The sequence below is a fragment of the Myotis brandtii genome, unplaced genomic scaffold, assembly GCF_000412655.1.
Source record: "Myotis brandtii unplaced genomic scaffold, ASM41265v1 scaffold7, whole genome shotgun sequence".
Classification (NCBI taxonomy): Eukaryota; Metazoa; Chordata; class Mammalia; order Chiroptera; family Vespertilionidae; genus Myotis; species Myotis brandtii.
Window position 1 is genome coordinate 601,247 of NW_005370740.1, and position 14,975 is coordinate 616,221.

A 14,975-nucleotide genomic window follows, 5' to 3' on the forward strand; every position below is an offset into this window, starting at 1 on the left:
GGGGAAATGTGTAGCTAGCGATGGACATTACTTTGAATAAAGCACTTTTGATGTTTCTCTTGAAATTATCGTGTTTTCTTTGATTACAAAATCCGCCATTATTAACTGGTACAGCTAGTAGGCTGACGCAGCGAGCAAGCAGGAGGGAAGTTTATTAGAGGGAATGGGGAGTGGAGCCACAACCAGGGAAGGTTAGGACTCAGCCTCCACTGTCCTTGGGGTTGAATTTTATGTGCAAAAATCACAAGGGTTGGAGGCTGGGGGATGTAAGTGTTCTAGTCTGATTAGATGGAGTTTATTGTCCTTCAGACTGATTAGTGCTGGCCGTTGAGGCTGTGGGCTGTAGGTGGCCGTTGTTATCGTTGGCCTGCTGTCTCACCCTCAGGTGGGGCTGCCTCCTGTTGTGCCGGATAGGGTGACCGCAGGCTGTTCCATGAAATGAGGCTGGGGCCACTTTCTCCTTCAGGACTTTCTAGTCTGCCTGAGCCAAATGTCCTCTGCTGGCCTGTCAGGAGGAAGAGGGAGAGCTTGAGAAAGATTGTGATAAATGGCAAAGAAGTGCTTAAAGAAGGGCCAGGTGAATCAGTTCTATTCCCTAGGGAAGGCAGTAAAAAAAGGATGAAATCAGAAGTAATTGACTTCAAAAATTGGTTTTAACACCTACCTGGGTATATTAACTTCATGTAATGGAAAACTCTATTTATTGGCCACAGGTTGAACTCTTCGTTTCAGCCAACTATCTCTCAAATATTATTGGTCATAAGGAAAACCTGACTAGAACATTTGGCTGGCTGATGGCAAATATGTCAGGCACTACCAACAAAACAAAACAGTTAGTGCTTCCCTGCTTTACAATGGTTCATTGGTATTCTCTTATGTTAAGGATTGCACTTTCTGCTAAGATACTTTGTCAATCCCACAAAACTCAGGGAGAGGTGGGGTGGAGGGGTGAGTGTAGGGTGAGGGACACATCCCTGTTGGAATATACCAAAGGCTGTCTGGAGAAGACCTAGGGCAGGGGTGGGCAACCTTTTTGTGAGTGCGTGCCAAAAGCAGCAAAATCTCTGACTCAAAATTCTCCTGCATGCCAACCCTAATTTTTTGAGAACATGCTACGCCTACTTGATATCTCTTAAGGTGTACGTATGTGAAGAACCTTGAAGAAATAATAAAATTCATTCGAGCAACAAAAACACAGTATATGATGATGAAAAATACATTTATTTTTTAATGTATACATGTACACTGATAGTCCGACAGAAAACTTTATGACTCCGTTTGATATTATCAGTGGGACTTTTGCTGCTGCATCACTGATGACAGAGATTTTACATCAGGTTTATATTTCGTGACCTTCAGAAATATGCACGAGCTACTACTTTCATCCGTCAGGCTACTCCTATTACGAGACTTAACAAAATCCATCACTGAGAACAAAGATTCACAAGCGTATGTGGATGAAACCAAAACACTGGTCGGATCTAGGAAGGCAGGGAGAGTTAAGGCAGAGGCATAGAAATTGCTCTTCCCCTCTCTCGTCAATCCATGTCTATGGTCTTTAAGATAACTTGTTATGTAAAATTATTTATTTATCTAAGATGCACCTACACTGAATTTATCTGAAAAATAAAAAAGTCGATATTAAGAAAAAAATTGTAAATGGAAGATTATAAGAGAGGGTTTCGCGTGCCAGCAAAAGTTACTGGCGTGCCATGTTTGGCACGCATGCCAGGGGTTGCCCACCCCTGATCTAGGGTATTTTCTTGTAACAGAAGGCAGAGCAGTGAGTAGGTAATTTGGCACTGTTTAGACCACAATAACGTCATTCAGGATGAGCCTGTAGATTATGAGACTTAAGGAATTTTTTGAAATGGAGTTAGTAGGTTAGCACAATGTAAGGCCTGCCCAGTTAATCTGAAATCACCTGAAGAAGAACGCTTTCAGTTGTTACTTACGATTGAGTAGTAAGAAGCTTGAAATCCGGTGGGAAATGTTTGTTCATCTAAATACTTGGGAAATTTTAAGACATTTAGCAATGGAAAAATCTTTTGAGGAAAGTTTTGGAATTCCCCTTCAAGTAGAAGGCTGAGTAAGGTTTATCAGAGGTGATTTAGCACATCTATAATAGCTTGTCGGGTCCAAAGGACACTATGCCTAATAGTCCCAGGACTTTAAAAATAGTCTGATCCAAATAGGATTTTTATCATTATTTAACATCTATAATAATAAAAGGATAATATGCTAATTAGACCGGACATCCTTCCCAACAAAGCCGGGGCCAGAGGAAAGCAAGCCCGGGTCCTGGGTGCCAGAGAGAAGCCTGTGTTGGCAGCTGGGGGAAGGAAGGCCTACTCTTACACAAGTTTTGTGCATTGGACTTCTAGTTAAGTTAAATAAATACAGATCACACACAAGATGCAAGGGAATACATATTAATGATAGTTCCTATTCTTGAGCTTACATTTTAGTAAGAAATTTCTGTAATTAGAAAAATGAGGATAGTTTAACTTTCCCTCTGTTTTATTCTTTATCATTTTTTCTTTAATCATTTTTTCTCCTTTGAGGATGATTTATATTTCAAGTTTGCTCTCAGATTTCAGTGAAGCACTGCACATAGGATTTTAGCTGAGCAACAAAGACATGAAGTGACTTCTTGATACTGTTTTCTGGTGTGGGGACAAGCACTCCATCTTGATATGTTTTCCTTATCCTGTTTCTCAGAGATTTTGATTCTTTGGATGAACAAAATGTGGAGAAGAATAACCAACTGGCCTTTGATATTGCTGAAAAGGAACTGGGCATTTCTCCCATCATGACAGGCAAAGAGATGGCCTCGGTCGGGGAGCCTGACAAGCTGTCCATGGTGATGTACCTGACCCAGTTCTACGAGATGTTCAAGGACTCACTCCCCTCCAGCGGTAAGGACTGAGGGCTCTGGTATGGGAGTCTTTCGTGTTCTCTGTTGTTGCCTGGCTTTCTTTCTTTCCCTGTATCCTACATGAGCACCCACAAAAGCAAACTTGTACTTAACTCTGTTTTTACTGGCCAGCTATCAGGGTAAGTCCCTGGGATTTTGCTCCATTGTTTTTTTCCTTCTCAACCACTCATTCTTACCCAAATCTTTCTCACTATATCTATAAATATGTAAAAATCATTCCTATCCAGAATTTTTTTCTTGACTATTATTTTTTCATACTCTTTCTTTCTGATCCAGCCTTTTAAAAATATATATACACTTTTTAAAAAAATTGTTTTCAGAGAGGAAGAGAGAGGGAGAGATAGATAGAAACATCAGTGATGAGAAAGAATTATCTATCGGCTGCCTCCTGCATGCCCCCCACTGGGGATCGAGTCTGAAACCCAGAATCAAACTGTGACCTCCAGGTTCATAGGTCAACACTCAACCACTGAGCCACACTGGCCTGGCTGAATCACCTTTTTTAAAAAAAGTGGGCTACTTCCTCAGTTGCCTAAACTTTGTACACTTTGCAACCTGGCTTCTGCCATTATTCCTCTGCTAGATTGTTCTCCTTGTTCATGAAGAATTGCCAAATCCATGTTTTTCACTTCTCATCTCTTATGCCCTTGGCTTTTTGCATTGTTCAGCACTGAGGAATGACAACTTTTTTTCTGAAACTCTCTTTTCTTTGGCTTCTGTGATCCTGCACTGGACTGGCCTCATTCTCTTCTTTTGGTAACTGTTCCTTCTCTGGCTTCTCTTTCTTCTACATTTTAGTGTTTTCCAAAAATCTTCCTTTCTCCTCAGCCCAATATCTCAGTCTGTCAGCATGCTACAAAAAATATTTCTGTTGTCATTTATTGTCTCTTGGAATCGCATAATGATTAAGAGTGTTGACCTGGGTTTATATCCCAGTACTAACACCTGTTAAACCTTAGGCTAGTTACTCAGTTTTCCTGTGCCTCAGTTTCCCCATCTGTAAAATGGGGCTTTTTCTATGTATAATTAGATTGTGATATGCTAAGAAGAACGTTTGCAAAACGGAAGCACTTAATAAATGTTAACAATATATTATTAGTTTCAATTATTTTAAAAATTACTATTATTACTAATAAAACATTGGAATCCACAGTTTGTGACTCACCAGTGTCTTCCAGCCCATGTACTCTCATAGATGTTTATAGCTTTTTCCGATTAGATACACAGTCTTTACAACAGAAGTCCACAACTCTAACATCAGTGTACACATTCATGGAGAGCCCCCTCAGTGTGCAGCCAAGTGCATGGGGTATGCATACACCAAACCAGTGACCCTGAGCTGCCTGTCCTCCCTCCCTTTCTCTCTGCCCTAAAATTTTATCACAAAGATGAGGCTTCAGCACTCTACTGTAATTCGTATCATGGGTGAATTCCAACTTTTGAAAAGCAAAAGTGGAGGTTTTTGTGACTGGCGTGGATGGGGAAAGAATTGGTATTGTTTATGTTGATGGAAAAAAGAAGGCTCAGTGTATAAACCTAAGAATGCATTTTCTTTGTGAAATGTCCTGCTAAGTTCCTCATACTTTTGTCCGAGCAAATGAACCTTTAGAGCAGTGGTTCTCAACCTTCCTAATGCCGCGACCCTTTAATACAGTTCCTCATGTTGTGGTGACCCCCAACCATAAAATTATTTTCGTTGCCACTTCATAACTGTAATTTTGCTACTGTTATGAATCGTAATGTAAATATCTGATATGCAGGATGTATTTTCATTGTTACAAATTGAACATAATTAAAGCATAGTGATTAATCACAAAAACAATATGTAATTATATATGTGTTTTCCGATGGTCTTAGGCGACCCCTGTGAAAGGGTCGTTCGACTCCCAAAGGGGTCGCAACCCACAGGTTGAGAACCGCTGGGTTAGATGATTCTCATGAGGTCTACAGCCCAGGGAGTTTTTGCTATACTCTTGTCATATTCAAGCTTTTGGAGGTTCTGGGAGCCACCTGCAGGCAAGGTAGTTCTGGTCAGTACTTTGAGGCCCCCCTAATGCTATCGTCGAACATTGCTTTCTGTTCACAGATGCCTTGGACCTGAATGCTGAGGAGAAAGCAGTCCTGATAGCCAGCACCAAATCTCCCATCTCCTTCCTAAGCAAACTTGGGCAGACCATCTCTCGGAAGCGTTCTCCCAAGGTAAGTGGAAAAGATTGTTGTTTTTTACCAGCTGCAAACCCAATGGCAAGATACAGTGACTAGAATAATGCAGTTTGGCTACTCTCTTGGTATAGGATAAGAAGGAAAAGGACTTGGATGGTGCTGGAAAGAGGAGAAAGACCAGTCAATCAGAAGAGGTGAGAATTATATGGGATTTGTTAGAATGATTATACTCAATTGCCCTTTTTGTCTTAAAACCTTAATTTTCAAATTGGTGTTACTAGGTCTTTTTATATTCACCCTTTATGAGAATTTTTGTGAGCAGATGCTTTTTCTGTGGGCTTTTGCCTTTGTTTAATTTTTTGGAGAGCGTCCAAGGGAACACACACACATGTGCACCAGAGCTTTCCTGTCTCTTTGGAATCACACATCTGGCAAAGGGCATTGGCTTTCCTGGGGTGTGATAATCCCAGTAAAAGTCTGAGTACCTCTTTGTACTCCATCTTGAGATTAGAACTTTGAAGAGAGCTGTTAAGCTCAACCTAAAGCAGATATACCAGCCACCATGCCAGGTCCTAGCTGTACTTTTCCTTTGAGGGAAGGGCATTTGGGGGCTTCACTAACAGAGGCTGGTTCTTGGGTGTCAATATTGATCAGGAGGAAGTGTCCCGGGTATGCAGAGGAAGATCCACATTAGTGAGCACTCTGCCTGACAGGAGGACTGATGTCACACTCAGCAACCAGAACAAAGTGAAGTACATGGCAACCCAGCTGCTCGCCAAGTTTGAAGAGAATGCACCTCCACAATCCACTGGCATAAGGAGACAGGTAAACCCATTTCACGCCTTGCTCATCCACACTTGATCTGACTACATAGGAATGAGGTAGCTTTTCAGCTGAATGAGATGGGATATGTTACAGACCCGAGGACTCATGGGCTCGAGACTGGTGTTTGATTCTCCCCATGTCTGACTGTGGCAGAAGAGAACATTTCAGAAGCTCCTCATGCTTTCAGTACTGCTTCATCCTCACCATTCAGGTCTGAGGTATCTGTGACAAAATTCAGCAGAGGGATTTTTAAATTTATATCTATATACCTATTCATATGTATATATTCACATTTAAATTATAAAAAACATACATACTTACTAAGGAAAATGCTTAAAAGTATGATAAAGAGTAATTAAAATATCTCTAATTCTGTTAATATTTTGTTATAGTTCTTTCTGATCTTTTTTTCTTTAGTGCATTCTTGTTTTCATAGTTGAGGTCATTCTATATATATATATGTGTGTGTGTGTGTGTGTGTGTGTGTGTGTGTGTGTATATATATTATTGATTTTTCACAGAGCGGAAGGAGAGGGATAGAGAGTTAGAAACATCAATGAGAGAGTGAGAGAGGTCAGCTGCTGGGGATGTGCCCGCAACCAAGGTACATGCCCTTGGCCGGAATTGAACCTGGGACCTTTCAGTCCGCAGGCCGACACTCTATCCACTGAGCCAAACCGGTTAGGGCTGAGGTCATTTTTAACATACACTTTTCCATTCTGCTTTTTTTCATGTAACTTTGGTCGTATTCCCACATCATTTCAAACTCTTTACAAGCACCTTTAGTGTGTGCCATGCTTCTCTTAACTCTCCTCTAGTGCTAGATGTTCAGTCGTTTCTCTTCAACAAACATTGTTATAAACTGCTTTTGTGTGTTGCAGATGACTTTACTAGGTTCTCCTTGAACTAGGTTGAGAATATGAACTCTTTTTTTTGAGAATATGAACATTTTAAAGATTCTTCATGGATACTGACTTGCATTCCTCTAAGTCATGCCTGAGAGTGCTGGACAGGAGCCTTGTCTCTCCTCCCGCTTATCTAAAAGTCACTAAGACTTCTTGCAAGAGGAGATGCTGAGTTTTTGAAATTTACACTGAAAGTTTCTTGTAAAACTCCCTGGTGATTTGAGAGAGCCCATCCTCCGCATCCTTTCCCTCTTTCTTCATCTTCTCCACGTGCATTAATGTTCCTGTGGACAGACTAGGGTGGGCACTGACATACTGACTGTGCTTGGAGTCTGGCCTTAATCAACTTCTCACATCTAGCCATTGGTTATGGCTCACAGAGAAGATGATGATATTCATTCCCTGTTGGCTCTGGCAGCCCAGGTCCCACCCACCTTGGGAAGGCTGGAATTATTCTCCATTAGAGGAAGTTTGCCTCTAAGAGATAGTTGCTTCCTCATTTTGAGTGAAAGATTAGTTTTCCAAATCAGAATTAGTAGTTTAGGCTCATAACATTGAGTTGGGGAAAAGGATAATGATAATTACAGCTTCTGTTTTTCTTTTTTTTATTTGTTTACATTTGCTTTTGGTTTGGGGAGCAGGGTATTTGCTTCCTTTATAAGCAAAGCTTTCTAAGAATTCTATGTCTTCACCACCACCCCAGTATATAGATGTATGTCTATCCTCCACAAGTATCTTTTTTCTGTCTTCTACTTTAATATATTTTATTTTGTTTTGTCTCCATGTCCTGTCCCCTACCCATACTTGGCCTGTGTGTCACAGCCAACACAAGAGCGTGGGGTCAGCCAGCCGTCCTGCTGCCTACCTGAGCAGGGTCTCCCTGCTCCCACCCCACAGTGGAAACAGGTAAAGGAACTGCTCAAAAACCAGAATGGGTGCTGCATCCCCAGGCCTTCCCACCCTGTTCCTTCTTCTGAGCCAGCCAAGGTAGAGGCCTGCACTCTAGAATCCCAGCTCAAGCATAGGACATCTCTGTGCCCATTTGAGTAATGACTCTAGTAAAAGTATAATAAACAGTACTGTTTGTATTGCATGATTTATTTAACTCCTTAGGATTTGAGAAACCAGTTAGCAGGGTGGGCTGTGAATTTTATGAAACTAGCTGAAGCTATGTGGTTAATTGTTCAGGTACCCTAACCTTTGGGGTTTTGCTATTACAGCGTTTATTCCAAGTTGACTTCTTGTTCATATGTGTGCTTATGACCATGTTAATAGGAAAATGTTATCCAAGAAATCATCTTGAACTATAATTTTTATTTGGTTCAGAACCTAGACAAAGATTCTTGTTATAAAGCTGCTTTTGTGTGTTGTAGATGACTTTCCTAGGCTCTCCTTGAACTAGGTCGAGAAAAATGGGCATTTTCTTGGTGTTTTGTATACATTTAAAATACTCTTTTTAGAAATTTTCACTAAAGTAGTTAGTTGTAGGATCTCCTAGAAAGCTGCTTCTCATAAGCAGTACAGAATAGGACAGAAAGAGGAGGAATGGCACTGGTTGATAATAGGAAACATCAAAGGAACTGGAGGCCTGTACTGTACCTCCTCCACATCACAGCTGACAAGTTTTTGCTCCAGTGAGTGCACTGGACTTGTCTTGTGGGTTGGTATCATTTAAGACTAAGATTCTGAGAGGTCAAAGGAATAGGCCTTCAATTCCTTCTTATGTTATAGAGTGACAGCTATTGCTGGGAAGCACTGACAAGTGACTGGGTGGGTAATGTTTTTTTCTAACCTTTCTTTTAATAATATGCTGCATTAAAAGCAAGCTCATGAGGCTGAGATGGAAGCTTGGGAACAATGTCCAAACTCATGAAGCCAAGCTGCCTCTTTCCCTCTGCTTGGGGGAGATTTGTGCAGGAGTGCTCATTAGAAATTTACCATTTTCTTTCCTCACCCTTTCCTTAAAGTCTAGGTGGAAGGTATAATAAAAAGGTAATCTTCAGTTGAGGATCTGCAGAAGGGGAACATGAACTCTAACCTAGACTTCCTGAACTTCCGATTCTCACAGTACTCACAAAGGCAGCAGAGAGGAAGAGCAGAGAGGAAAGGAGGGTAACTTAAATACATGCAGAGGGGTGAATAAATGACTCAATGGCATGTGTTTGGGTCACTGTGGGTGAGCTTGCGGGGAAGTCCCAGGGGCAGGATGTGTGACCCGAGGAGCCTGCCCCAGCTGAGGCCTCTGTCCTGGTGAAGACTGGCACATCCGCTCACTGCCTGATGCAGCTATCCTGAGGGATATCAGGAGCTTAGTGTTTATGGGCTTTCTTGTGTTTTTCATGTTTGTGAAGGATCTGGCCCCTCTAGCCTCATGCACAGTGCTACATGGAGACGAACAGCTAGCTTGTCACCTGGGTAAATAGTTGGTCAAAATTAGTGAAGTAGAATACTGCTGAGCTGTGCAGGCAGCAGACTAGAGCCATTAAATTCAAACATGGGTTCTGTGGAGTGGGTCCCAGAGATGACAGTTAGAAAGAGCACCTGGGTGAAAAAGTGAGAAACTATGAGCAATGAAAATCCTGTGAGATCCTGTGTGCTTCATGTTATATAGAGTTGGGAATTGTAAATTTACTTGGCTGTGAAAGAACTATAATTCACAGTTCTTACATCCATGTGAAATGTATTGTATTCACATCTAATTTTTTTCTCAACACTAAAGCAGGAATGTTTTCATGAATCTTGGCCTTGTAAATTTCTCTCTAAAAAGATAAAACATTGGAAGGCAATGCCAGATGCTACAGAAACCTGGGGACAGAGGGACTCCAATGGTGCATTGGGGCCCTCTGCTTCTGACTCACCCTGACTGCTGACCTCATTTAACACCCTTTAGGAATTGGGCAGGGGCTGACTGGCAGCACCTTATCATGACTCACTTTGTGCTTCTCTTGAAGTGATTCAAGAGAGGCAGGAGGGTATGGCAAGCACAGTAGTGATGGCTGAGTTGGCACCAGGGCCAGTTTTTACTTAGGTCATAGTATGAGAGGGAAATGAATAATAATGCTGCTTACCAGTGACTTCTGTTTTTTACCTTCCTGTGTAAACACTTTGGCTCTTCCCTCTCCACCCTTTTGTCTTTTGATCTCAGAAGTGCATCCTACAGGCAAACTCCTCATTATCCAGCCTTAGTTTACAAGAAGGTTGTCATGAGAAGTGGGAACAGACAGGGGAACTGCTTCCCTAGTCCCACTAGTTCTCTCAGACCTGTGTGCTGGCCCCACATAGTCTTTCTGGGCTCAAGGAAGCGAGGATTCCTCTGACCTAGGAGTATGTGATTATTTACTAAGTCCTGCAGGGTTCTCTCAATCATAGTTTCTCAAGGAAAAAGATGGGACAAGATTGGAGAGGGATAAGATGGGGAGATAATCTGTAGACATAGGTATGGTTTTCAGGTAGTGGAAGATATTTAATTTTTATATCCTATTTCCTGTACTTTCTTGCATTTTTTTTTTTTTTGGTAGTTTTCCAGAACCTTTTGAGTATGAGGGGACTCAGAAGAGGAAATAATGGCAAGATTTTCTCATAGTTGGTCCCGAGGGAGAGTGCTGCTCTGCTCCTGTTGGGTGGCAGGTGATAAGCCATTGGAAGGGTCTGCATGACTCCCTTCTGATGGTGGCCTGTGTGCCCTTTCTCTCTACTTATAACGAAACTCATTTCTTCAGTCCTCCAACTTTGATGATATATAGTCTTGATCCCTGGTGTTTAGAAAGTACTACACTGCAAGTCTGTCCCCAAGACCAGCTGCACCTAACAAACAGCGGGAGTCTGACCTGGAGACCAGTGACAAACTGTGACACGCCACCCTCCCTGACCATGCAGTGATTTGCTGTTGAGGATGGAGGGGCAGGGAAGGGGGCCTCTGATATGTTTTTTACAAATACCCTTTCATCCTTCCAGAACCAGCCTAAATGTGGCCACTGTTTTACCAATCTTCTCTCTGTTTGTGTCTGTTGGTATAAAAGCGACGGGAAAAGGAGCATTCTCGGACCTGCCCCAAAAAAGTGATTGCACTCTCTCCACCCCCTACTCCACCTCCCTGTCGGGCACGTGGCAGTCAGCAGGTGATCTCCTCCGCATGTTCCATTGTCCTATCTGTGTCTTCCTGCCTGCCTTTGTAGGTAGCTAGGGTAGAGACTAAATCAGGACTCCCTGCTTTCAATTATAACTTAAAAAAATAGAAAAACCATTTGTAGAAACCATTTTTGTAGCAGTAGCAACCTTTATTGCTACAAATGAGCAAATTCCTGATTGGACCTCAGAAGAGTACAAATTACATTCAAACCCTGGGTGGTTTAATCTAGTCCCATGTAATGGGAATACAACCATACAATCACAAACTAACCTTTAAACTATATTTGTCACAGACATGAGATCCAAAAACCCTGGAGAGCAACATATTTTTATATAACCCTACTTAAAGCAGCCATTTTTGCCTTGCTACCCAAGGAGATTGAGCTAAGATGAACTTTGGAAGCTTTTAATAGGGCTTCACTCTATGAGTTTGCTTCCTTCTGATTTTGAGAACCCTGCCTTTTGCTTATCCAACTTCTCCCGACAAACACCTGCCCTTCCCATCCACCCCATTAACACTCAGGCAGATCATTCAAAACTGCTTTATAGCAGAGTTAACTGGAGCAACAAGGTTAACAAGGATGACAAGCATACATTTGTGGCAAATACACTTACATAAAGCATATTTACAGAATCGCTTTGTTGACCTTTGTAGTATATTGCTATAAAATAAAATACAAATTTTAAACTTAGGATCTATGGGAAGGCATTTCTCAACTAAGGTGGCCTATTTTAAAAGTGACTCCTCCATAATGTGTCTGATTTTTAAAGGCCCAGCCTGTGCCCCTAGATCTAAGAACTAAGCTGCTGTAGGTGTAGTGCTACCCTGTCCCTTATCTCTACATAAGAGCTAATATTTAGGAGCATTCACTGTGACCCAGGTAGTATTCTAGGCTCTTTTTACATGTAACATTAAGCAGTTCTTTCTATAACCTTACAAGTCTGGTACTATTATCTCTATTTTATAGATCAGGAGACTGAGTCATAGAGTAGGGAGGTAATTTGTACAAGGTCACACAGATGGATCCAGAAACAGATTCTGGGTGGTGTGACTCTGGATCCCAAACTCTGGCCTCATCCTGCCTGTGGAGACAATATGCTCATGAGCTCTGGACAAGAGTAGCCATACCGGAAGCTTTGGATCAGTTTCCCACCAGTACGAGGCCATAGGTGAATTTTCAGTTATCCAAAGAGTGATAGGAGCAGCAATTCCTGTCCCCCTATCCCCAGGATTGCTGCTTGAGTGGTTGCCTCAAGTCAGCGGAGGCAGCCATGTTCATGTCTTACAGGTTCCTACGCAGTCATGTGTATTTTCCTGCTTACTGAAAATACTTCTAGTCTTTGTCCTCTTCTCCCTTGACAAAAGTATGTGTTTGTCCCATGTTCCTATGAAGGAACCACTCCCCATCCTGCACTTCCCTCTGGATTTTTCTAGCAGTCATGTATTCCAGCCAGTTTTCACCTCCCACCTTCCCTTTATGCTGTCTTATGGAAAGCTTCACCCTTCTAACCTAACTCTCCTTTTAAACCTCCCACTTAATGCCTCTGATCTTGTACCACCCTGTGAAAGAAATATGTGTGTTCCACCTTGGTACTAAGTAGTTTGTTTTTTTTAAAAAAAAAAAAAAGATTTTTTTATTTATTTTTAGAGAGAGAGAGGAAGGGAGTGGAAGAGAGAGAAACATCGATGTGAGAGCAACAACAATCAGCTGCCTCCTGCATGCCCCCTACCCGGGATCGAGCCTGCAACTCGGGCATGTGCCCTGACTGGGAATCAAACTGGCAACCTTTCAGTGCACAGGACGATGCCCAACCAATTGAGTCACACCGGCCAGGGCTGTACTAACTAGTTCTTTATTTATTGTGTAGCTGACCTCATGGGAGCCCAGGTGGGCAAAATAGCTGTACCAAAAGTTGTCCTTGGGTCACCGGGTTTGATATAGATGGGATTGTGGTTCCTTGGAATGGGGCTTAGTGGGAGGCAGTGGATTTGTGTTGAAATGAACTCTAAACTTCTGGCACTGTCACTTAGTAGTTCCAAATAGAGCATTTTGAAGGAGCTTAAATTTCTACTTTGTTGCCAACAGACATACAGGGATCTTGATGCTGACAGCTGTGGCAAGCAGAGTCCCCATCATGAGAGGGTAAAAGAGCATGAACCATGGCATGGGATGCTGCTGAGAGCCACACAGATGGAACACGCTGGAGGGGTGGGGGGGCAGGGGGAGGATGGGGATGGTCCCTTCTCCCCTTGCTTTTTGCACTCTTTTGTCACCCAGCCAAGAGCCAGAGTTTTGTTTTGTTTTTGCTAATAGTGTTGACCCTTGCAGGTAGCATTCACCCACCCAGAGTTCAGATAAGGTATGGATCCTGAAAGTCTGTATTGTTCTAAAAGCCCAGTGACTTCCCATTTCTGCCCACCTTTCTCATTCCAATATATGTGTCAGTGGCAGAATAGCATTTGACTACCAGGTATGACTTAGAGCAAGGCTCTAGGTCAGTGGTTCTCAACCTTCTGGCCCTTTAAATACAGTTCCTCATGTTGTGTCCCAACCATAAAATTATTTTCATTGCTGCTTCATAACTGTAATATTGCTACTGTTATGAATTGTAATGTAAATATCTGATATGCAGGATGGTCTTAGGCGACCCCTGTGAAAGGGTCGTTCGACCGCCAAAGGGGTCGTGACCCACAGGTTGAGAACCTCTGCTCTAGATCAAAAGGCAGGAGGCATTTGCTTAGCTCTTTTGACAGTGGAGTAACTTGAGGTAGAAATACTGAGAGAATTCTTACTGATGTGGGGATTTCTCAAGTATGAAGACGACAGAGGGGAAAGAAGGTGATAACAAGATGGGGTTGCAAATAAAAGGGTTTAGCCAGTCTTTCTTGAAAAACTAAAGGGGGAGATTACTGTTTATACCTGGCCATTGTATAATTTGATGAAAAGCAGAGATGGCCCATTTTAAAAGCCTGCTTATTTTATGAAACTTTTTTGGTTGTTATTATTATCCATAAAGATGACCTATGAGTGGCTGTAGCTGTGCAGCTGCTAATTTCACATGGGTCTCTTAAAAACTTTTACCTCCCCTTCTGCCTTTGCTCTCTGAGAAGTATAATTATGGCTCAGCAGCAAATCTAGTTACTTCTCAGATCTATTGGGAAGTTAGCCGTAGTGCTATCTTCCTGTGCCTTGTCACTGAGCCAAAAGCAGGCGGTCTGGACTGCCAAGAGCACTTGGTACCAGGTGCTGTGGCAGCAGGAAGGAGACTTCCTGAAGTGGAGAGTGGGGTCCTTTTCATCTCCTCACCCACAGCCCAGCTCTGCTTTGTTCAGTCTTGGGACTGCTTCCTCTCATGAGCTCTGTGTGTGTCTAGCCTCTGTCTTCCTTTTTCCCGGGCTATATACTTCTCAAAAAGAAAACTAGCCATTTTCACTGAGCGGGGCAATACCTACATTTTGGGGAATACATATTTAATGAGGTTTTAATGATTTTTACTGAAACTGTGAAATGAAGAATGGAGAGAAGTATGTTGAATAAAAGGAGATGTGGGCAAGGAGAGAATATTAGAAGTCTAGGGCTGCGGTGCACAGGAGGAAAGAGAGCAAAATTGCAGGGAGTTTTTTTCTTCATTTTACCAAAAGGCTGGTTTCCAGATTCTTTAGTGCAGGCTCCTGTCTAGATGTTTTTAAGGGTCATTTATGTTCTCTTGCAGGACTTTCCACTATCCCCTAATTGTGCCTGTGCACTCACCTGCCCTCTGCCCCACCATCTTCTCAACTCCTCCCTTCCCCCATTAGCTTCCATTGCTCTGCCACCCCTGGGGAAGCTTTGTCTTCTTTCTACTGGGTCACACTCCTCTACCGTGATCTCCCCATGCTCCTCCTTGGGCCTGCGAGTGCTGGCTGAGTTGAGAGCCTATGAGCTGGCTGAGCAGAGGCTGGTGACATTCACATTGTCACCCCTCTAAGCTATGAAGTTAGTATGGGCTGAAGTAGCAGTGCAATAGGTCTGCTT

At 42.5% G+C, this 14,975-nt stretch overlaps 1 protein-coding gene across 13 annotated transcripts in view; it reads left to right on the top strand.

The window, feature by feature from the left end:
- The window catches only part of MICAL3 (microtubule associated monooxygenase, calponin and LIM domain containing 3), a 293,552-nt gene that overhangs the window by 130,547 nt on the left and 148,030 nt on the right, over positions 1 to 14,975 (top strand). For 7 of the 13 annotated variants that reach the window (XM_014529900.1, XM_014529902.1, XM_014529903.1 and 4 more), the window contains 7 exons: positions 2,722 to 2,918; positions 5,025 to 5,137; positions 5,233 to 5,295; positions 5,756 to 5,926; positions 7,654 to 7,737; positions 10,851 to 10,949; positions 13,047 to 13,103. In XM_014529900.1, coding sequence (XP_014385386.1) covers positions 2,722 to 2,918; positions 5,025 to 5,137; positions 5,233 to 5,295; positions 5,756 to 5,926; positions 7,654 to 7,737; positions 10,851 to 10,949; positions 13,047 to 13,103 — 784 coding nt within the window. The remainder of the gene's footprint in view (positions 1 to 2,721; positions 2,919 to 5,024; positions 5,138 to 5,232; positions 5,296 to 5,755; positions 5,927 to 7,653; positions 7,738 to 10,850; positions 10,950 to 13,046; positions 13,104 to 14,975) is intronic. The other 6 variants (XM_014529906.1, XM_014529907.1, XM_014529908.1 and 3 more) reach the window with 3 other exon arrangements.